We start from the raw sequence: 23,465 nt of genomic DNA on the forward strand, positions 1-23,465 counted from the left end.
TTGAGATAAATACTGTACTTGGAGTCATTTCTAGGATATTGGTTTTGGTTTGTTTAATTTCATTTCCACAAACCAAATAAAAAAGGACATCAAGGGGAGATTGTTGACGTGGGGTGCTGAGTAAAACGTCCATAGTAACAGTTAGTTGGAATGATTTCATTTCAAGAAAGACTCTTACATGGCTACAAAGGAAGGACTTGAAAAATACGCGTCCGGACTACACATTATTGTCATGTTGAGTATTGCTGGTGCGATGACTGATATGTTGTCATTCTCAACGGGAACATTGTTGACTCTATTGACACAAGGAATAAAGATAATGAGATTTCAAGCACTTATCCAAATTTGGCTTTATTTGAATAGGTCGATCATCAACAATTAATATAAACCACTATAGGCCTAGAGTTCGTTGTATTATTTTTTTTTTCGTATCTTGGGAGACACTCATCTGAATTTAGCTGTTCTCTCACAGTCACAACACCACGATAACAAAGGTCTAGCCTCGAGCACAGCCCATTGGCAGTGACTTGCTTCTTGACTCATATTACACACTGAGCGTGGGGAGCTGGGCGTGTGCTTGAGGGTAGGAGTGGCTTGGGGGTCTTTTAGGCTTCTTCGCCTTCTCCCGCGGCAGCATCGTCACCGGCGCCGGCTGTCAGCATCTGGATGATGGTCTGTACGTCAATCTTGCCGTCGTCACCGACATCCATCTGATCGATTGCGTCGTCAGCCTCCTGAGCTGAGAATTTGTCACCCCAGGTCATGAGAGCGTGGCGGAAGGTGTCGCAGTCTATCAGCCCCTCTTCGTCAGAGAAGGCTATGAAGGCTTTCGCCACCACGTCGTCGTCGTCCGACTCGCCCGTCTGTCGCTCAGCGAACATATTGAGCAACATGGTGAAGTTGATGGGTGCTGGGGCGTCCGCCAACATCTCGTCCAGCTCCTGGTCGGTGGCAATGCGACCGATTTCATCGAAGGTTCCGCGGAGATCATTTTTGCCGATAACTCCGTCCTTGTCGCGGTCCATCAGCTGGAAACCCTCCTTGAATTCGGCCACCTGCCGCTGTGTGAACATATCAAACACATTGCTTCCTCCTCCTGACTTCTTTGACCCTCTCTTGGAGGAGGAGCGGGAGCCTGACTTGCGGGACATGGCTGCGGCAGGACACAGGAACGGACACCGGGCCGCAGGTCTCCACCCCTCTATATACCCTCCGGCCGCCGGCACCACCGACCAATATTAATATTGCGGCTATATTAGGCAGGTGGGTCGGCGCACGCCCTCTGCCCGCCCCCTAAAACCTTGCCCTCCCTCCCCTTGCTCATTTTGCCTTCACTCACTCTCAGGGTGAGGTAGACCGTGGGGGAGGGGATGAGGGGCACCTTTTACCTCATGCCAACCGTGCCAGACCCCGCCCCTTACCACCCCTCGCTACCTGTCGCCACCAAGGCTAGACTCCGCCTCTACACCCACACCCTCATGCCCACCACACACCACCACGCTACACACCACCATCACAACACCGCACAAAAGCCTCCTAACATTTTGTCTCGCTTGTCTTTCATCTTCAGTTCTGTAATCTGTTTCTCGTCTCACTTCACCTCACACTTGCTCAGATAACACTAGTCACTGAGTCTAACAGGAGGTAATACAATTGTAAACGACGTATATAACAGTACCTAGACTTGATTTACTACAGTCATAGTGTAGTAACAGAACCATAATGCATCAGTAAAAAGTGTTATTACACTAACTGGCTCCAGGCTAGAAAGACCCTCAGCAGCCATGCAGTGTAAAGCCTCTGAGGGACTCATGTGGCTTAAAGACCCGACGACCGCAAATACCAAGATAAACCCCAGACGTTCTGCCGCTGACCACCTACAGTAGATATAGATGTATTCTGAGCGTCACCTAGACTGTTTACAAACACTGTTAACATGTGGACGTACTTTTTTCGGGTTGATTTGAGTACATGTTGATCGGAGTGTAAACAAAAGCTAAAAATAAAACGGGTAGAGTACACAGTAAATATGTCTGTGTGGAGGAATGTGAAGGTGTAGTGAACGTCTGTCTTCCCTTTCAGATGTAATCAGTGGAATTCTTTGGCTGTGACGACGCGAACAAAAGAGAATCATCTTGACTCGTAACTCTTAAGATTATGAAACGTTGAGGTAAATATTTGCCAGTCGCATTGTTGATTATTTTTTGTAATAATAATAATTCACTGCCATAGTTATATTCACCAAAATGCATAAAATAAAGGTATTTTGAGTTGAAACTTGGATTAAAAATGTCCACAAAGTCATACTTCCACGCTTTACAAAATTAATTAACACTGAACTTAGTAAATTCCAGTGACCAGAGTATTCTTCTATTTGTTCTAGTTACTCGTGCACACTGTTGATGCAGTGATTCACGCACTCTGCTAACTGAGATTACTTTTAGTGGCCATCAACCTACTCTTAGCTGTGTATGAATGTTCCGGAGTCACTGTAGAAACGTGGGGAAGAGAACAAGAGTGGAAATAACGTTGAAGAGATTACTTAGAAACGAATGGCATTTCTTCCTTATCAGTCCTACTTATTTATTCCTTTAGTGTGTTATTTTCTTATTTATTCATGTTTCTTCGTGTACCTGTTCCACCCCGTATAGCAGAGAGAATAACTAGTTACTGATGACAAATATAAAATGATAATACTGTAAGGAATGAAAACTAACACAACAGTACACTCGAGGGGGCACGAGGGCTCACTGGGAGTTGTTGTAAGAATCCACTTCAAGGTGTTCTAAAAACCCAATAAGACATGTTGTAAGAGACCATTTAGGGACGCTGTGAGAGGTAAGTTGCCGGTGTTGGAGCCTCGCTTTAGGTGTCACAGGGCAACCCAACTGGATGCACTGCAAGAAGCGGATGTGTTTGTTTTCGACTCGTAAACACGTGAGGGGAATCACTAACTCAGGCGGGAGGAGCTTGGCGTGTCAAACATACAAATATACTTTCTGGTGGGAGCCGGAGGTTTCTTATATATATATATATATATATGTTCTGTTTATATATATACATTCTCTACGTTTAATGCTGCCTGAAGGTTGTCTTTATAAGTCTTTACGAGTCCGAGGTGACGAAGAGCTAAGAAAACAAAAGACTTAATATGACAAACTAAACTGAGCGTGAGGATTTTGTTTACTTTAGAGAAAAGATAGAGCCAGGAAGTGAACATCAGAGAGAGAACAAACTCCAGCTCGTCAGAAAAGAATTTTAAAACTCGACTTGAATTCTTGCACCGACCATTTCCAACATTAAGTCAGTTCTGTCCTAATCACAATGCCTCTATGACACACACACACACACACACACATGCGTTCACACATGCGCGCACACACAGATACACACCCAAAACGTACACACTGTAGGAACAAACAATCTCTCCCACCCCCCCCACAACTGTAGAGGTTAAATATAGCGAGTGTACTAGGGTAGAGACTGCCGTTTACCTCACCCAACACACCCAGAGAAAAACAACTAGAATGTGCTCATAGGGACCCCCCCCCCCCCCCCCCCCCCCACACACACACACGTCGACCTTGCCTCCATAACACAGATCAGTTTTCCTTGGCGCCTGTGTCCTTAACCCCAGTAGTTTTTAGACAACGTGCGAGTTTATTTTAGTCAACAACTACTTTATGACTAAGCTCGGAGAAGACAGCGTGATGTGAAGATGTGGTGAAGAGGTGAGAGGTGATAAAGTGAGGGACGGGGTGGAAGAGAGGAGACCGTTCAGCTGTTTGAGGCAGGATTAGAAGATGTAATTTTATGAAAGTTATGTTGTCGCCAGTTGAGTTTACGTCACTCGCTGTTTTGGCGGAGTTTTTGGAACGGGTTAGATATGAATGAGGCGGCCAGCTGATGTGTGTTACGGGATTATACTAATTTTCTTGTTTTGTTTTGTTATTATAGAAGAAAGAGGTGGATGAGAATGAACGATTAACACAAAGAAATTACGATAAATATGAAAAAAGAGATAAAAATAAGACGAGAAGGGATAGTAAGGGAAAATAACATAAAAGAAGACATTTAGATAATTGGAAAGAGAGAAAACATAGAAGAATATGGAGGAAATGGAAAGAATAAGATTAGATAATTAAGAGATGAAAAGAATATAATTTAAAGTTACAGTTTATGAAGGTGGGACCTGGGAGTAATGATGATGATAGGAAGGGTGAGAGTAGAAAAATGTAGAAAAATGAAGAAAGAAAGAAAAAAGAAAAGAAAAAAGAAAGAAATTGCAGAGAGGAGAAGAGGGAAGAGGAGAGAGTGAGCCAGAAAAATTATGAACATGGAAACGGGAAATACGGATTTAAATAATAATAAATAAATAAATAAAATAAAAAATACATAAGGGGGAAATGAAAAAAAAATATTAATGTTCATAAATAAAAGAATAAGACTATTAAAATTTCACGAAAATATACAAAAATTATATATATATTTTTTTTTTACCTTGACAATACAAGTTAATGAAAGAGTCTAATGTACTTCTCTCTCTTGAAGGATCGTTTATAGCTCCCACACACTCACTCTCTCTCTCTCTCTCTCTTTAACACATTCTCTCTCTCACACACGCACACACACTCTCTCTTTCACACCTTCTCACACTCTCTCCATCACACGCACACACTCTATCATATGCTATCTTCCTCACATGCTCTCTCCCTCACACACTCTCTCCCTCACACACTCTCTCCCTCACACACTCTCTCCCTCACACACTCTCTCCCTCACACACTCTCTCCCTCACACACATCGTCACTAATATGGACAATACAAAAGTAGACTCTGAGTGACTGAACGAAAGAGGAAAGAGGAAGAAAAAGAAAGAGGAAAGAGGAAGAAAGTGGTAGACTGAACATGCGAAAGAATTATATAAAAAAAGGAAAACAAATATGATAGAAAGAATGAAATAAGTAAATGAAGGAAGAGGGAAGTTGAGAGGGGAAATTAGAAAAAAAATATAGAAAGAAAAACAGAGAAAAAAGATAAAGAGAGACGAAAGAAAAAATGAGAGAAACAGAAAGATAAAGAGAGAGACAGAGAGACAGAAACAGACAGACAGACAGACAGACAGACAGACAGAGCTTTTAAATAATAAAGTTCAAAAACCTTTATGGCGTCTAGGGAGAGGAGACACAATAGTACCAACACGGCGTTAAGACCTTCCCTGGATCACACATTAACGCACAACAACACTCACTCCTCTGCTATTTTGGCAACAACATAACCTATTTTTATATTCAACTTTACGAGGTGAATAATCGTCATATTTACCATGGTTTGTCAAATCATTTATTTAACAACTTATTATTATTTTTACGTTTTTTAATCCAGAAAAACGATGGAACTTTTGTATGAAAATGAGTCATTGTTAATGCCCTTGTGGACTAAGGCAGTAAGGAAGGTGGCGTAATTGGATCACGCTTTGTCTTCAGGTTGTTGCATATAGAAACTCATCCCATCAGTAGGGGGTGGGTGGGGTGGGGGGTGTGGGGTGTGTGTGGGTGGGGGGGTGGGGTGGGGTGTGTGTGGGGTGTGTGGGGTGGGGTGGGGTGTGGGGTGGGGGGAGTGGGGGGGGTGTGTGTGGGGGAGTGTGGGAGGGAGGGTGGTGGTGTGTGTAGGGTGGGGGTGGGGGTGGGGGGGTAGGGTGGGGGTAAGTTTTGACGAAGATAATGAGGAGGAGGTACTAAGGGAGGAGGAGTACATGGGAGGAGGAGTACCACACGGAGTGAGGAGTACCACACGGGAGGAGGAGTACCACACGGGAGGAGGAGAACACATGGGAAGGAGTACCACAGGAGGAGGAGTACCATATGGGGAGGAGAGTACCACATGGGAGGAGGAGTACCACATGGGAGGAGGAGTACCACACGGGAGGAGGAGTACCACACGGGAGGAGGGAGTACCACACAGGAGGAGTACCACACGGGAGGGAGGAGTACCACATGGGAGGAGGAGTTCACACAGTGGAGGAGGTCCACACGGGAGGAGGAGATCACATGGGAGGAGTACTACACGGGAGGAGGAGTACTACACGGGAGAAGTGTTGAGAAAGCAAAGTTGTTAGGGGTGGGAGGGTGGTGATGATGAGGGTGGTGGTGGTGGTGAGGGGTGGTGGTGATGGTGAGGTGGTGGTGGTGAAGGAGGGAGGGGTGGTGGTGAGGTGGTAGTAGTGAGGGTGATGGTGAGGGGTGGTGGTGGTGAGGGGTGGTGGTGGGTGAGGTGGTGGTAGTGGTGAGGTGGTGTGGTGGTGTGGTGGTGAGGGTGGTGGTGGTGAGGTGTGATGGGTGGGTGAAGTGTGGTGGTGGTGAGGGGTGGTGGTGGTGAAGGAGGTGATGGTGAGGGGTGGTGGAGGTGGTGGTAGTAGTAGGGAGGGGTGGTGGTGATGAGGGGTGGTGGTGGTGGGAGGTGGGTGGTAGGTGGTGAGGTGGTGGTGGGAAAGGGAGGTGGTGGTGGTGGTGAGTGGTGTGGTGGTGGTGGTGGTGGTGAGGGTGGGTGATGGTGGTAAAGGTGGGGTGGGAGGGGTGGTGGTGGTGAAGGGAAGGATGGGGAGGGGTGGTGAGGTGGTGGTGGTAGTAGGTGAGGGGTGGTGGTAAGGTAGTGGTGGGTGGTGAGGGGGTGGTGGTGAGGGGTAGTGGAGGAGGGGTGGTAGTGGTGGTGGTGAGGGGTGGGGGTGAGGGGTAGTGGTGGTGAGGGGGAGGAGGGGTGGTGGGGTGGGAGGGGTAGGTGGTGGTGAGGTGGTGGAGGGGATGGTGGTGGTGGAGGGGTGGTGGGTGGTGGTGAGGGGTGGTGGTGGTGAGGGGTAGTGGTGAGGTGGTGGATGGTGGGAGGGATGGTGGTGGTGAAGGCAGTGGTGGTGGTGGTGAGGGGTGGTGGTGGTGAGGTGGTAGCTGTGGGAGGGGTGTGTGATGGTGATTGGCGGTGGTGGTGGTGGAGGTGGTGGTAGTGGTGAGGTGGTGGTGATGGTGAGGGGGTGGTGATGGTGAGGGGTGACAATGGTGAGGGGTGGATGGTAGGGGTGGTGATGGTGGGGTGGTGTTGGTGAGGGGTAGTGGTGGATGGTGAGGGTGGGTGATGGAGAGGGGTGGTGATGGTGAGAGGTGGTGTTGGTGAGGGGTAGTGGTAGTGATGGTGAGGGTGGTGATGGGAGGGGTGGTGATGGTGGAGGGGTGGTGGGATGGTGGAGGTGGTGGTAGTGGTGAGGGGTGTCGGATGGTGAGGTGGTCGTGATGGTGAGGGTGGTCGTGATGGTGAGGTGGTGGTAGTGGTGAGGTCTGGTGGTGATTTTTTGCTGCTTACAGTGGCTACTTTATTAGGCACTTCACACTCATCCTGTGAGCGGTAGCGCAAAAGGATTACGGAGAGGCTACAACGGGTCATAATAATTAAGCCTCTGTTGTGAGGATATTATGGCACTGAATGTTACACAGTATTTCATTTACATTATTTGTTTAGTTCTATACATAAAGGGTAGTGATAGTGAGGGTGGTGAGGGTAGTGGCGGTGATGGTGAGGGGTGGTGAAGTGGTGATAGTGGTGAGGTGGGTGAGGGTGGTGATGGGTGAGGGGTAGTGATGGTGAGGGGTGGTGGTGGTGGATGGTGAGGGGTGGAGGGGGTGGGTGGTGAGGGGGGGTGATGGTGAGGGTGGTGGTGAGGGTAGTGGGGTGTGTGAGGGGTAGGATGGTGAGGGGTGGTGGTGGGAAGGGTGGTGGGGTGGTGAGGGGTGGTGATGGTGAGGGGTGGTGGTGGTGAGGTAGTGGTGATGGTGAGGGGTGGTGGTGGGAGGGGTGGTAGTGGTGGTGAGGGGTGGTGGTGGTGAGATGGTGGAGGGGTGGTGAGGGGGGTGGATGGTGAGGGGTGGTGGGTGAGGGGTAGGGTGGTGGTGGTGGGAGGGGTAGTGGTGGTGATGGTGGGAGGGGTGGTGATGGTGAGGGTGGTGAGGGTGGGGTGGGGTTGGAGGGGTGGTGGTGGGAAGGGTGGTAGGGTAGGGGTGGTGGATGTGAGGGGTGGTGGTGGTGAAGTGGTGGTAGTGGTGAGGGGTGGTGGTGGTGATGGTGAGGTGGTGGGTGGTGGTGGTGGGAGGTGTGGTGAAGGGTGGTGATGATGGTGAGGGTGGTGGTGATGGTGAGGGTGGTGATGGTGAGGGTGGTGGTGAGGGATGGGGTGGTAGGAGGTGGTATTGGTGAGGGGTGGTGGGATGAGAGGAGGGTGATGGTGAGGGGTGGTGGGTGATGGTGAGGGGTGGTGGTGGTGAGGGGTAGTGGTGGTGATGGTGAGGGGTGAAGTAGAGGTGGTGGTGGTGAGGTGGGTGAGGGGTGGTGATGATGGTGAGGGTGGTGATGATGGTGAAGGTGGTGATGATGGTGAGGGGTGATGGTGAGGGGGTGGTAGGATGGTGGAGGGGGGTGGTGGATGGTGAGGTGGATGGTGAGGGGTAAAGCCAGAGGAGGCCAAGTCCACAGCTGGGGAGGGGGGTCGGGGATGGAGGAGAGGGGTAAAGGGAGGCAAATGAGAGGGGTGTGGTAGTGGAGAGGGAGGTAGGGTGGGGTGCTCGGGTGATGGGTGGCGGCAGGCGGAGGTCGTGTGAGGGAACACAGGGTGAGGGTGATAGCTGGGTTGTAAAAGTCCTTCAGAGGTTGAGTGAGTTGATGGATGGGGTGGTGGAGAGTGAGGTTATGAGCGAAGGGTAGAGGAGAGTTGTGGCGTTGGATGATGGAGTAGAGTTAGTGGCGTTGGATGATGGAGTAGAGTTAGTGGCTTCGGGTGGTATAAACTGATAGCCAACACGTGGAGTGAAGTGGATTATTGACTGATGTACTGTGGTCCACTAACAGTCCACAGGTTGAGTTACACACAGCGACAAAAGGTAAAAAACTACACTACTTTAGCTTTTGGTTTTGATGCCGTAAAATTGAGAAACATGACATCATCACACCATAAACTCTGCTATTATGAAAAATCTACGACACATAAGACATAATTAGTATTTATTTGCCTCGTGAATCTACTCCATGCGTTCAAAACAACACAGACCTAACAACTGTACACTTATGTCAGAAAAAACAACAGGGACAAATATATACCATGAAAGTGCGCATGAATATATTTCGTGAAAAAATAAATAAATACTGTATAATGAATCAAAGTGATGATACATGAACTGAGAATAAAAAATAATAATGAAAAGAAACCACACCAGTAATGTCACTCCGGTTGTCAACCAGAGACACGGAAGGTGACACGTGTACACTCTCGCATCACTGATAACGTGTGTACAAAATTTACCATGTTCTACCCACGGTTATCCTACTGATTCATGGACATATTAATGGTTACCTAAATTGGAGGTGCATAATTTCTCATGTGGTTAGGTACACCTGTCTCACCTGAGTTAATGAGGATGAGATTAATGCAATGGACAGACACACACAGGTGGCTGTTGGCTGTCCCTCTAGCCATCCTAGTATTGAATATATACAAGGAATTTTCATCTGTACGTCTGGTGAATATTAACACTGGTATGTGGATATGTTAATATAGAGGCAAAGTGTCCGGTCGAGTATTTTTACGAGTTTAATTTTGACTGTTTTTCACGTTAAATAACCATTTTCGTGGTGAGAAGAGACACGTTGAACGAGACAGGAGGCGAATGAAATCGAAATTAGACAGAAGAAAGACAGTAGTTATAATATGAGTGATATTAAACTTATAACCCACATGCATTGTATATTCCACCTATATGTCTTGTTGACTGGTAGGTGACCGTGTGCTATATATAGAGGGATGGTTCTCCTATCACTCCATCCTTCACAGACAGGAGCAGGAGCCGTAGCTATCACCGACAGGATCCCAAAGACACCCCCTGCCTCCACCCCTGCAACCACGTCGTCACCACCACTCATCACTATACCATCACCCCTTCAGATCTCACCGCCCTTCCTTCCATCAAGCGTTCCTGCCATCACCTCTCACGAGTCTACCATCAACTACGATTATTATTATTTTTTTTGCACCAAGTTGTTTTGAATATATTTCCCATTGGTAACTTCGAGGTCCGGGGGTTCACACACACAAAGGTTCGTAAGTTAAGTCTTCGCGGAACTGAGACGTGAGAAGATGTCTTGAAGCCTCACTTAATTGACGTCATAGAAATGATGGGCAAAATATAATATCCAGGACTCTAATATACTGTAGCTAGATGATGCTTTCTCGTGTTCAGAGATAAAAGACAAACTTAGGAATCTTTGATAATCTGGTCTGGTTGGTCACTTAAGATGTTAATAACGAGACTGAGTTAATAAATCTAATAAGACAAAACCAATGGAATTCTTACGACCAGCCAGAGAGAATTTAGGTGCAAGTTGACGGCATTGATTATGTTCTACGCCCTATTGGTCTGTAAACTATCGTGGTACCGCTGGGAAACGCCTCATTACTTCCTGGTTTATCCGCAACCAAATAAAAAACTTTCCCTAGAATAAAACCTTAACCATTTATTGAGTTCGTGACTACATTAATCAAAAGAATGAAGACAAAGTATAATATTTGTTAAGACTTACAGAGGAGGACAGTTTTAGATTCATTTGGCACTCATTATGATTCACCAAGGCCCACCACACTACCGTAACCATGGTGACAGACTCAGCTAAAGTAACACTCATCTCAAACAGGCGGCGTTTTATCAGAATATTGAGAGGTTGAGAATACTTGACACTCAGACCATATTAGTACACAAAGCAGATGTCAGTGAGCGTGTTCAGTACAGTGAATGTGACTCAGAGAGTATAATGGGCGTATGTGGGCGTGGAGGGTGCGTGAGGGGGAGGGGAAAAGGGAAAGGTGAAAGACGAGTAAGGAAGGAAGGAAGGAGTTGAGACGAGGGGAGGGTAGTGAGAGGTGGGGAGAACCCAGAGAAGAGAGGGGAGACTGGGTTGGGGATGGGAATGATGGAATAAAGACAGACAGAGAGAGAGAGAGAGAGAGTGTGTGTGTGTGTGTGTGTGGTGGTGTGTACGACAGTAGGTGGGTGGTGGGGTGACACAGTGGGTGGCAGTATCTCACAGCTATATTTGTGTGTCGACTGTTTAACTTGAAGCTGACTCGCAGGCACGTTGGCTCTTCTTATTGACATTAAAGTTGTTTACAGGGTGTGGCAGGTTCAGGAACATTCAGGTGGTGGTTGACGTAGTGTAAATGTGTTGTGTTGAGAGGGCGAGGTCAACACTGTGACTACACGCTCATCACGTATATTTAAAGACATTCTTTACATTGTTAAAATGACTCAATAAAAGCTCTAATATATTTATATTTTATATTCAACTGAATATCTATTATTCAACTTTTACTCCATAAACTTCCTTCCCCCAGAACTCGATAAAATTTGGACATAAAATTCTGTCGTATCCTTCCCTTCCTATCCTGTTTTTCATCCTCCTACCATTCTGTCTTTCTTGTTTTCCTGAGTCCCCCAGAGGCCAATACCTAACCCTGCCATAAACGCTATCTTCAGATGTCACACACACACACACACACACACACACATATATATATATATATATATATATATATATATATATATATATATATATATATATATATATATATATATATATATATATATATTTAATTACTGATACTACAATAACTAAAATAACTATTGGCGTAACAATGATAATGGCTTCTGTTACTAACACATCTGCCAGGAGCTATTATATACTTGGGTGGTGACCCGTAGGTACTAGGAGTAGTTCACTCAGATGATCGTACACTATTTTGTAAACACACAGAACTGTCACTATGATCAGCCCTGCTGACGTATAAAACTATCAGCTGAGTTACTCTCCTCGGCGAAAGAAACAGAAAAATATCAACATGGAGGAAGGACAATATAAAAATATCGTCGGCACTACAATTAATCTCCTTCACTTCCCCAATTAGGTATCCATTCATAGCCAGGTGGACGGCGGACGTCCTGGCGCGAATCATTGACCCTGAGGACAGTAGGCGAAAACTTTCAGAAAAATAACGCCAAAAAAGGCTGAGATGAGGCCAGTAAAATAATTAGTATAATTTAACAACTGAATCTACAATTAAAATAAAATAAAAATCTATAAAAATCCGATTCAGGCGAATCATAATACCCATTTTCTGTCGGGTAGAGTAAAGGGGAGTATTAATAAATTTCCCAAGTAAAGTTTTTTACCACCAGTTACACCTAAAGAAACAGCATTTCTGGGGTAGGCAATAAAACTACCTGGGAGAAGGCCCCTGGGGAGGGGTGAAGCCGCCTGAGTGGCTCCAAGGCCAACACCATCATAACAAATTCAAGAAGGTCTTTTCCCCCGCGAGGTCTGACCCATGGCTGACGGCACCCCCTGGAGACATACTCCCTCTATTGCTTTAACTGGAAGGTCCTCCGTTATGCTGTACATTTTTCAAGAGGAACGCCAGATACGTGTGTCCTTCTCATGGCACGTGCAGCTCATTATGATAAGTGTGTCGTTCTTAGAAGGATCTCAGACCATGACCCCCACGTTTAGGGAAGTCACGGGTTGTTGTGTGTCTCTGTGAATACCTTTGTTTTAGTGGCAATCCTTAGTTATCTGGGCGTGGCTAGAGCGAAACCGAAAAACAAACAAGTGGATGAAAATGAATAAGAACGTGAAGAAAGTTTACGGGGGAAAAACGTAGACCTAACCAACTAGACACGACTAATCAATTGACCTACGAAACTGACCAATGATTTGTTTTAAACTTATTTTCCTATAAATTGGGAGCATTACCGAGCATCGTTTCCCTTTTACATTATATCAACACAGACGTCGTTCACATTAATAAAAAATAATCCTAACTCTCGGGCAATTTGAGGTGTTGAGTTGTTAAAGGGACTCTTGATTTTCCTACATAAGATTAAAAAAGAAACTAATCTCAGAATTAACCAACTATAAAGTCATTCTCGTAGCCTGTATCCTTGATCTTTGAGCAGGAAGTTTGACCTTCGAGTCTTAACGAGGTATTATCAGGTTTTCTCGTCATGTCGATTAACAAGGTAAATGGTTGAGAGAGAGAGAGAGAGAGAGAGAGAGAGAGAGAGAGAGAGAGAGAGAGAAGGAAAAGTGTCATCGGTGGTACTCGTAAGGGCCCCCCCCTCACCCCCTCCATCTCTACTTAACCTCACAATATCTTCACTACACCCAAACTCTACTATGTGACCTGTATATTTTGTTGGTTTTCCTCCTCGCCTAGTGACATACATTCATACACACACCTACACACGCGAACACACACCCACATCACTCATAACCCCCCACAAGCACACGACCCAGAACAAGTTGATCCGAGAAAAAACTTGAAAAAAAAAAAAAGGAAAAAGAGCTAAAATCAGACACACAATCATAAGGTTACACTATAAGAAAGACGGCAGATGAGAGATGGCTCATCCTCAAGCCCAAACTAACACGAGAAGAAAATCACGTCACAGCTGACAAACAAGAAACCCGGATCTCATTTTCAAGAGGAATGAAGTTTTATGCATATCAGTACAAGAGACGAGTGGAAGAGGGTGTTAGGGGAGATATAAGAGCCTAACTTGATGTTATTCCAGACGAGGCATCTTATCACTCACCTGAAGAATGGAAGGGAGCCGGTAACGAGATAAGGTGGAAGGCGTGTCAAATGATCTGAAAAGAACAGAAGAAATGGTAAAGGTTCGAGCATAAATATTAACAAACTGTATTATGTAAAAAGCTGCCAGAAAGTTAGAAAATTTATTTCGTTTTATGTCTCTTAAAAATACAAGCTTTAAGTGAGAGGAACGAGCTTGAGGAATATACTTTGTAGAAACACGTAACAACTTTCCGCTATGAGTAAAAATGAAAGACTAAAGTGCCAAAAAAAATACAATAGTACTTTCAAACACAAAAGGAATCCTTGTATCACACAGGATTAAAACTGCTACACATCGAGTTTTATTATCATGTAAAAGCATTTAACGACTATAAGTGTAAAATTCCATAGAGATCTTCAACGTCTGTGAGTCAAAGTTTATCTAGATATCTTTCCTAAACATTATAACAAGTATCTATGTATGTAAATTAATTTCTAGCTACACTACTAATAATACTTGGCCTAATGTTCCATATACCTACCATGGAAGTGTAACGTAACTGCAGCCTATAAATACTGTAGCTTAAGTTAGTCAATCTCCGCTGCGTTAAAATGAGTGAGAAAAAACATTACAATTTGCCCTCAATCAGCTCTATATGTATAACTATTTTTTCTTTACAAAAATACTCACAAATAAAGTAAGAATGGTAAAAAAAAAATCATGCAAAAGAACAGTTTAGAAATAATCTGGCCGAGAAGTATGTAGAAATGCAATGAATATAAATCAAGGTTATATTTAGGGGTTTACAAAACAGGAAAGAGTTTGGTTTATGATTCAGTAACAACGATTACTGCTGTAAATAACTGCGTTTGAAAATAAGCTTCACCATAAATAAATCAAAGCTTAAACAGTTGATATATACTCAGCTTATAGAGAACAATATTATATTACTGAAGGTAGGTAGCGTATATGTTTGTATAGGACAGGTAATAAAGATTACTTGAGGCAATATATTATTAGAAAACAAAAGAAGTGTCAATATGTTATAAAAAAAAAAACCGCAGGGAAAGGACAGTCAAGCAATTTTGTAAATTCATTTCACCGAAGCGTCACCTGCCAGAGATTAGGTATATTTAAGGCAGAATATTTTTACCTGATGAAGGTATTATGATAGAGGTAAAACACTTTGTAGCAGGGAATGACTTAGTGGTGATAGGCTGTAAAGGGGTTTTAGCTAACATTCTATAAAATTAAAAAAAAAATCTACTGGACCCCTTACATACCCTGGCATATAGAAAAAGATAATAAATAACAGACTGAGAAAGAAACTGACAGAAAAATTAAAAGTAAGAAAAAAAAGACGGGAAAATAAAATCTAGTTGTGTTACCCTGTCCAGACCAGCTGCTTACCGCTGTAGGAATCTGGAAAGTGAAATCGACAGGTAGATGTATTGAACACGGGGTAACAGCGGATGCGGCGGCGCCCTGGGGAAATCTTGGCTAGGTATGAGGATACCAGTGTGCACCAGGCGCTGTGGTAACCTGAGGCTGGTAATTGACAGGATGAGTTATAGATTATTTGCCTCCGCTTTTTCTTTATCTAAGTCGTGTGTCAAAATGTTACATTCATTATATAATTTCCCCTAAACTGTTTATAGAATCTCGATATATCCTCTGTTTTTTTTTTTTACGTCAGATTACAAAATAAATTTCTATATTTTTCCCCATTACAAAATGAATGAAAATATATGATATCTTAGTTAATTTAATATTGTTCTCCTCTCTGCGTCAAAAATTCTGGTGGTTTCTTAATTTTCCCAACAACTGAATCTTTATTTTGTCTCGGAAACTGCGCATCTTACTGTGAAATTTCTATATATTTTTTTTTCAGTCTCCCTCTATGTGCTGACTTGATATTTCCTGTTTGTGATTGGTATTTTTTATTATTTTTACTCTATTGCAAATATTGCTGTATTTTCATCCTGGGTTTATTTTTTCAGTACGTGTATAAGAAACTGTTGGTGTCTAACTAAAAAAAGTAGAAATAAGTTGAAGTAAAAGAAGAGGAAAAGTGAAAGGAAATGAAGATACAATACCGATAATAAAAATAATGAAGATATGTAATTACGCCAGTTATTTTATCATTATATAACCGGGAAATAACTGACCTGCCTCGAGATACCCCAACAAAGGTTCAATTCTCATAACTCAAGTCTGTAGAGTGATCAAGAGTGTTGAGGCAGTAACCAATCATATCCCAACAAAGTTCTGGCAGAAACTATCACATTCAAAGAGAGACCAAGCAGGGCCAATCATCTACCAGTAAAGTTTGAAAACCGACCAATCATCTACCAGCAAACTTCAGAAAGGACCAATTACCACCCAGAGAAGTTCAGCACAAACCAATACTGCTTCTGATTCTCTCGACTGCCGGGCCCGGAGCTGTGAAGACCGCCCTCTCTCTGCTGCCATTGTTGGCCAACTTTCCTGACCGGACCATCCGCCACTGACATCGTCGACAACATCTCACGAGCGTTTTCGGTTTATCGAGCATTAGTTTGCCCTTCCCACTGGTGGTGTGAGTGACCCACACTCCAGCTGGAGAGCAGCTATAGCGCGATATTCCCAACGTGGTTTGAGCTCTTTTCCTTCTACTACTATTTTTACTTTTTTTCGCTCTGGCCTAGGGACCTGCACCCTCAAAAGTGTATTCGTCCTGCGGTCCCCCCTGTAACTGTTCACCTCCCTCCCAGGAGATTGTGAACACGAAAGGGGGTTGGAGCAAGAACCCATCCCTCTGCCGAGTCTTTCCAGGAAAACCGTGATCGTGCGGGTCCACCTGGAAAGAGGGTAACAATCCTCATCCTTACCCAATAGGCACACTTAGCTCACGTCTAGAAGTGAGCAGTCACATACACTAGGAGAGAAGCTCAGGAACCACTCTACGACCACCCGGCCATCAAGTGCCTGTGGGGAGTGTTGAAATTCCTCTGCTACTTACTCAACCGGAATAGGTAGGCTCTGAACAACAGAAAAACCTCCAAAGAAAAAGAATACACCACTTAACCACCGGTTATGGAGTGCGTACGCCCTCCTAACCGCGACCCCCGCCTGAACCGCCAACCCGACGACCAGATCCACGACAGGCTCCGCACAGAGAAAGAGGACCAGCTGCGGGCCTTCCACGAAGCCCTGAAAACCAAGAACAACGTCATCCACACCACTGCCACCGCCCCCAACAACTCCTCCACCACTGCCACCGCCCCCAACAACTCCTCCACCACTGCCACCGCCCCCAACAACTCCTCCACCACTGCCACCGCCCCCAACAACTCCTCCACCACTGCCACCGCCCCCAACAACTCCTCCACCACTGCCACCGCCACTCAGGACGACAACTGGACGAAGGTTGAAAACAAAAAACGCAGACGTGCTTTTTCGGGAAACGAAATCCGTCAAGCAGCCCAAAAGGCACCCATCACCACCACCAGCTCACCCCCAACGACACTGCCAAAATTCCGGATCTCGAAAACGGACACGAAAACGACATATGCCGCCATCACAGAGATGGAGAAGCTAAATCCAATGGCCAAGTTCTCAGTGCGGCCCAACCTAAAGGGGGAGATGATTATTCAACCCAAACACAAGGACTCCGCCACCACCCTCGACACCTACCTGAAAAACACCACCACCAATGCATCAACCAAGCTGGACCCCGCCCAGAAACTGATGAAGTCGGTAGTCCTCGGTATCCAAAGGAGCTACCCCTCGAACCCCTGGAGAACCATCCGAAGATCCTAAAAGCCGAGAGATGCTCTCCCCCGACCGACAAGACGGCCACCACAAAACAAGTGCTCATAACGCACTACAGTCCGCCCTCCATCACCATAGACCCCAAAACCTTGCTTGACGCATTCAACGCTAGTTCCCAATCAGCCAAACGGTACCTGGTGCTACAAAAGAGGAACCACCATTCGCGGAGAAGAAAACACCAAAACAAACCCAAGTTAGCCTTCATCGACTACGACTAGGGTACAAGTGCACCTGGCAGACGATCGGAAATGTCGTCAGGGAATGCACCTACTGTCAGGAGCCAGCGGCCAACCCCACTGGAACACTGCGAAGTCACACAAAGTCTCCGAAACAAAATTCGAAACTTCCAAGAAGAACACACTTCACGAGCGGCCACTCTAACCCGAAAGGCCCAAACAAACCACATTCACCCACCACCCAGATAGCTTAGGAAGTATCCTCTCCCAGCAAGTGTGGACCCTGGTTAGGGGGGCGCGCCACTCCGAAACTGACCACGTCCAAGAGTGGGGGTTGGTGGTAAGCGTTCACTGACCAAGGGTCCGCTCACACTTGCAAACCTGCAGTATCCTTTCATATCTGCAAGTAGGACAACCTCCAATCCCAATTCCGGTCTGCCTGCTCCAACAGCTCCAGCCGGAACCACCAAACGGGCCGCCTACAGGCAAAGGCCCGTGTCGGACTACGGTCCGACAATCTCAACAACAACAACAAGCTTCTGATTGGATGGACATGGTTCATGGGAGGACCCAGAGTAGTCGATAAGGCAGAGAAAAGTTTAAACACCACAAAAAGGTCCGTATTTCTTACACAAAATTTACTGACTCTCTACAACTTAACTTATAATTATATATTTATGGAAAAAGTACCTATAATCCCCTAGTATTTTATGAAATTATGTTGAGAAGTCTTCGTTGTTGGATGTATTTTCGTCTGACAACAAACTAGAATATTTCGCAATACTTTCTGTGGAGAAGCAGAGTAAAAACAACTGAAGGAGCCACGTTTGATCTCCATTGCAATAATTAGCTGAGGTAACTGGTCTGGCTTTGTATGTTTAGAGCTAATCATTTTCTTTTTATTCAAAGGTCATGGAGGATGCTTCGTTTTCTCTCTTTCTCTTTCGCTCACTGTCTCAAGCTCCCTCTCTCTTTGTCTGTCTCACTATATCTCTTGTTCTCTCTCTCTATCTGTCTCTCTGTCTCTCTCACTATATCTCTTGTTTCCTCTGTCTCTCTCACTTCCTCTCATACACCTCTTCTGGGTAAAGACCATCTCAACCAACGACTAAGGGCGGACTCAAAGATACATTCACAATACAAGGACCTTCCACATGTTGAGACTTAAATCAATACGTCACCTAATGGATGTGAGACAATACCTTCCATAATTTAAAGTCATCTCCACCTTACACACCACTCCGCCACCCCACACCCCACTCCTCCACCCCACTCCCCACTCCTCCACCCCACTCCACCCCATAAAAATAAGCCAACCCATAAAACAGTTCATCTTTACCGAAATTAGTTGTTATTTTATTATTTGTGGTATAATCTTATCTCCCTTCAAGGACATAGAGATCGCTCATGACAGAAGAGGGTCCGTCACCAGGCACCCAGGTCCTCGATATCTCATGAGACTTGACCGACTAAGCGTTTAATCTTCACGTGGGTCTGTTTTATTCAGTCGCGTAGTATTTAATAGCTTATGGTCGTGTGTCACTTTGCTTTTTCTGACCGTGTTGTGGCTCCAGTGTACCGTAAATAAACCTCTGTGATGTGCTAAGGAACTGGATAATAATACTAATAATAAGGTTAATGATGTTTATAAATGATGTGAGCATTAGGATATTATTATTATTATTATTATTATTATTATTATTCTTATTATTATTATTGTTAATTTATGGATAATAGTGTTTGTAATTATTATACCTAGTAGTAGTAATAGTGCTGAAGGTTCATAATAATGCTTCAAATTACAATAAAATAAATAATACTATCAACAGGTGACCCCAATCTGACAGACTGCACTCGATGAAGGTACCAATTCACGGTAAGTTGGTGAACTATTTTATCAACCTATAAGCCTTAACCTTTGACCTATTGACACCCAGAACCATAATTAACTCTGTATTAATATTAGACACCACCTATTACCCTACTTACTCAGCCCATCAGAGTGAGAGAGAGTAAATCCATCATGTCTCCCCCATCAGTCTTGTGTTAAAAAATTCAATGCACTTCAGCAGAGGTTTTAGATGCGCATATTAAATTTGATATCAGTTCTATATCTGTCATATTTTCCTATAACCAACTCAATCTTGGCTGGCGTGTTGGCTAGTAGGGTGCGACAAACTCTCATATGAGTACGAGCCAAATGATGTTACGACTGGGTTATATTGCCGTCCTGTGTTGGGTCACTGGCTATGAGAGGGAGGGAGGGAGGGAGGGAGGGAGGGAGGGGTGGGTCATGTTATTGCGAGTGATGAAATAGATTGACGGATGATGAGGCAGATAGTTAAATTAATAGATAGATAGTTAGGTAAATTAATATACATAAACAGGTAGGGAGAGAGAGAGGGAGAGAGACGTACACAAGATGCATCATGACCAACTCTTTGGCACCAAAACTATCTCGGGTGACTAATACCGTCCCAGCAGTCTCAGGTTCCCCTTTCCCCTCACTTCTCTCCCCTCTCGTACTTCTCACCTTCTAGCTCAACCCTCCTCCCTTACTACCTTTCTCTCCCTTCCCTCTGGCACCGGCTAAGGCATCGTGCCAGTGCCAAGTGCTCTGGTATGGTGATCGATCTATTGGCAACCACTAGGAATGGGGACGGCTGCCGTTTATTTAATCCTCCTCCTCTAGTATCTCCTCTGATGAATCATAGGAAGACGACTCCAGCACTCACGGGAAATACTGCTCTAGGTTTCACACTAAGTTCCTTGTCAATACGTTGTACCTGTAGGCAGCGGTGACCGAGGTACGGGTATTGGGTGAAATAGCGTAGCCGGCTTATGAAATACTCCGAGAAAGCTTCACAAACAACCGGTCAAATCCAACGCCCCATTAAACCGTCAAAAGCAACCTGACAGGCATGTGACAGCTAGATAGCCCTTGGCTGTTGGTGTTGGCAAGGGGAAGCTGTGCTGGTCAGCTGGCTAAGGTAAACAGAGAGGACCAAAGGGTGGTGATTAGGGCCCGTCCCCCCACCCCCTCTCTCCCACCACCACCACCAACTGCCACCACCACGCCCGACCCATGGCATAGGATGGGGTGACTGGGAGAGGGTGGGGGGGGTGGGGGCGACTGGGGGTGCAGCCAGTTGTTGTGAAGTGTGTCCGACTCTTTTCATACTCGTTATTAGCCGTCCGTTGCACTCATTTATCCTCTACACTTGTCGTCATAGTTGTCGTTTTTCCTTGTTATTTTTTAATATCACGGTCGCTTATGTTTGTGTGTCGTGTGTGTGTGTGTGTCGTGTGTGTGTGTGTGTGTGTGTGTGTCGTGATGTCGTAGTTATATATGGCTTAAACACGAGATACAGAACAACGCAGAACACAGACATATAATGATTAGAATCTAACTAATTGACACGCACACAAGCACGCAACCGCACCCACACGCTGGTCCTCCTGAGAAAATATAATGTGTAGGCAACTGTAGCAAATTTTCACGTTGGTTAAGTCATCGGGGTGAGGGGGGTGAGGGAGGTTGGCGGGAGATGTAAAGTACCTCCCTGGGGTGAGGTAGTTAATGGACCCAGGGTGTGTCTTAGAAATTCAGCAACGTCTCCGGCAGCAGGAAGACGTGGTAGAGGGAGGTGGGGGAAGGGGAGAGAAGTGAGAAGGTGTTAGGACTTCGGAAATGTAGGAATGACGACAATTCAATAGGACCCTTGAAATGCGGCAACGTCTTTGGGATTTACGACGAGGAAAGAATGAAGAGAGATGTTGGGAAGTGACGGGGAGAAGGGGGGTAAGGTCACTCACTACGGCAGGGGGACCATCCACCATTTTCATTGACCTTACGAGATGAAAAAGGGACTAAAGGAAAAAAATCACTCGGCGCCAACACGAACAATCAACATTGTCAACATGAGCAATCGGAAGCGCCTGGTTGTTCTTTCCAATCCACAATGATTCGATAAAGTAACGATCGCCCGCCATTCCTTCCTTCCTTCTTCCGCCTTATATTAGTGATGGTGTCCCTTATGTGAAGGAACATAATACCTCCCTCCTCACATCTTCCTCCCTCCTCCTCCCTCCTCCCTCATCTTTTTTTTTTTTTTTTTTTTTTTTTTTTACAGCGTGTGTTCGGTGAGGCTGGTGTGTGTCTGTCCTCCGTGGTCTCACGTGACTGCGGTTGGATATACTAAGCTGGTGGGAGCAGGATTTTAACAGTGTGTTGGTGAATATTGGGCGTAACTCCTACCAGTGTTAACTAAGGCTCACCTCAAACTGTGTGGCAATAATTGAAAAATTTGCTGCTTGTATACCAATGACCTGTAGTGAGGCGTGGGTAGCAGGCACCCTGAGCCCCTCCGCCCTCGGCTAGGCCTACCTCACACGTTGTCGCTTACCACACATGTAGACCACTCCAGTAGTACCAGCACCTCTCCCCCCACACCTGATCAAGCAAGACTTTATCCCTACATTGTGTGTGATCATAGTGATTGTTGGTGATAGTGACCATTCCTGTTCCTTGTGTATAATTCCGAGCCTAATAAAGCTCCTTGCACCCCCCCCCCCCGGTGATAAACACTCAGCCCATTCACACAAGTCCCTGTTACCCGGATCCCGCTGGCCAACCTATCACCTCTCTGTCCCAATGTGTAAGACCTGGATTTCCCCTAAATTTAACTATGGCAGGAGTCGACGACGGGCGGCATTCTGCAGATGTTCCTGACAAAGGAAAAGGGAGGAGATGAAGACAGACATGAGGACACTGAAGCTGGCTTTAAGAAGGCTATGACGCTTCGGAAGAAACGCAAAATGAGGAAAAGCGGTTATGAAAGGACCCGGGGAAGGTAGCAGAGAACAGCCAATGGGTGCATCCCTACCATCGCCCCCCGGGCTAAATATATGCAACTTGCCTGTCCTGAGGATACAACTAATTGGATGAAGGTTAAGTGGTTGAGAAACCTGAATGAGGAATATTGCACGACTATGCTGAATGTTGTCATGCCAGGTAGCGCCCCTTGTTTCATCTATGTAGGCCGAGAGGAGACGGTTGCTATCCAACGCTTCATTGTTGGAAAGGTCGGCTCACTACATCTCATTAAGCGAGATGAACCTGTCCGATCCAAAAGAATGAAGGAATACCTTGTCACCCACTTCCCCAAGGGTATTTCCCCCAGTGAAGCCTTGTTACTTCTGGGCTTCCACAGAGCAAGAAGAATTTATAAGGATGATGCACCACATAATAGGATCGCCATTGTATGGAACAGGAGAGAACTACTTCCTAAGCAATGTTCAACGAGTATGGTGCCCCTAGTAATATCAGACGGTGGATTCCTCCCCCTGTGGTGTGCTACAACTGCTTCGGTGACAACCATGTGGCGAAGTACTGCCACAAGCCACCTGCAGTATCTGTGCAGGAATGCATAACATGAGGAGTTGCCCTACCAAGGAAGCTGCCTCTCCTGAGGGGGGAAAAGCAGGCCTTCCCACCCAGGAGGCAGTGTCCCAGGTGTGGGGGAGGAGGGTGTGACGGCCTGGCGTCCAGGTTGTTCCGGGAGGCCGCCTCCACCCACAACAGCGGTCACACTCAATGACGACAACGCCAACGCTGCCGGGTCGCTTTCACCACCTGAGTTTCCTTCGTTAGCCAACGCAGGGCAGGTTAAAGCCCTCGAAATAAGTGGACCAGTGAAGAATGGCAGTGATAGTGTCAGTGGAGCTTCTGCAGTAGCTGGAGCCACCTCTCATGATGGAGAAAACCTGTCTGATGTGAGTATGAGTGAGACCCATAATGATGTGAGTATGAGTGAGA

At 45.6% G+C, this 23,465-nt stretch overlaps 1 protein-coding gene across 1 annotated transcript; it reads right to left on the reverse strand.

Annotated features, from left to right (window-relative positions):
- Nucleotides 1–335: 335 nt before the first annotated feature.
- On the reverse strand, nt 336–1,195 carry LOC121867938 (myosin regulatory light chain 2-like). Its single transcript, XM_042368085.1, has one exon. The coding sequence runs from the start codon at nt 1,149–1,151 to the stop codon at nt 606–608; it is 546 nt and encodes a 181-aa protein (XP_042224019.1). The 5' UTR covers nt 1,152–1,195; the 3' UTR covers nt 336–605.
- Nucleotides 1,196–23,465: the final 22,270 nt, after the last annotated feature.

This window comes from Homarus americanus, unplaced genomic scaffold (assembly GCF_018991925.1).
Source record: "Homarus americanus isolate GMGI-L3 unplaced genomic scaffold, GMGI_Hamer_2.0 scaffold37032, whole genome shotgun sequence".
NCBI lineage: Eukaryota > Metazoa > Arthropoda > Malacostraca > Decapoda > Nephropidae > Homarus > Homarus americanus.

What these genes read in the sequence shown, in the direction of transcription:
- LOC121867938 (XM_042368085.1), bottom strand. Translation starts at nt 1,151, where the DNA reads ATGTCCCGCAAGTCAGGCTCCCGCTCCTCCTCCAAGAGAGGGTCAAAG.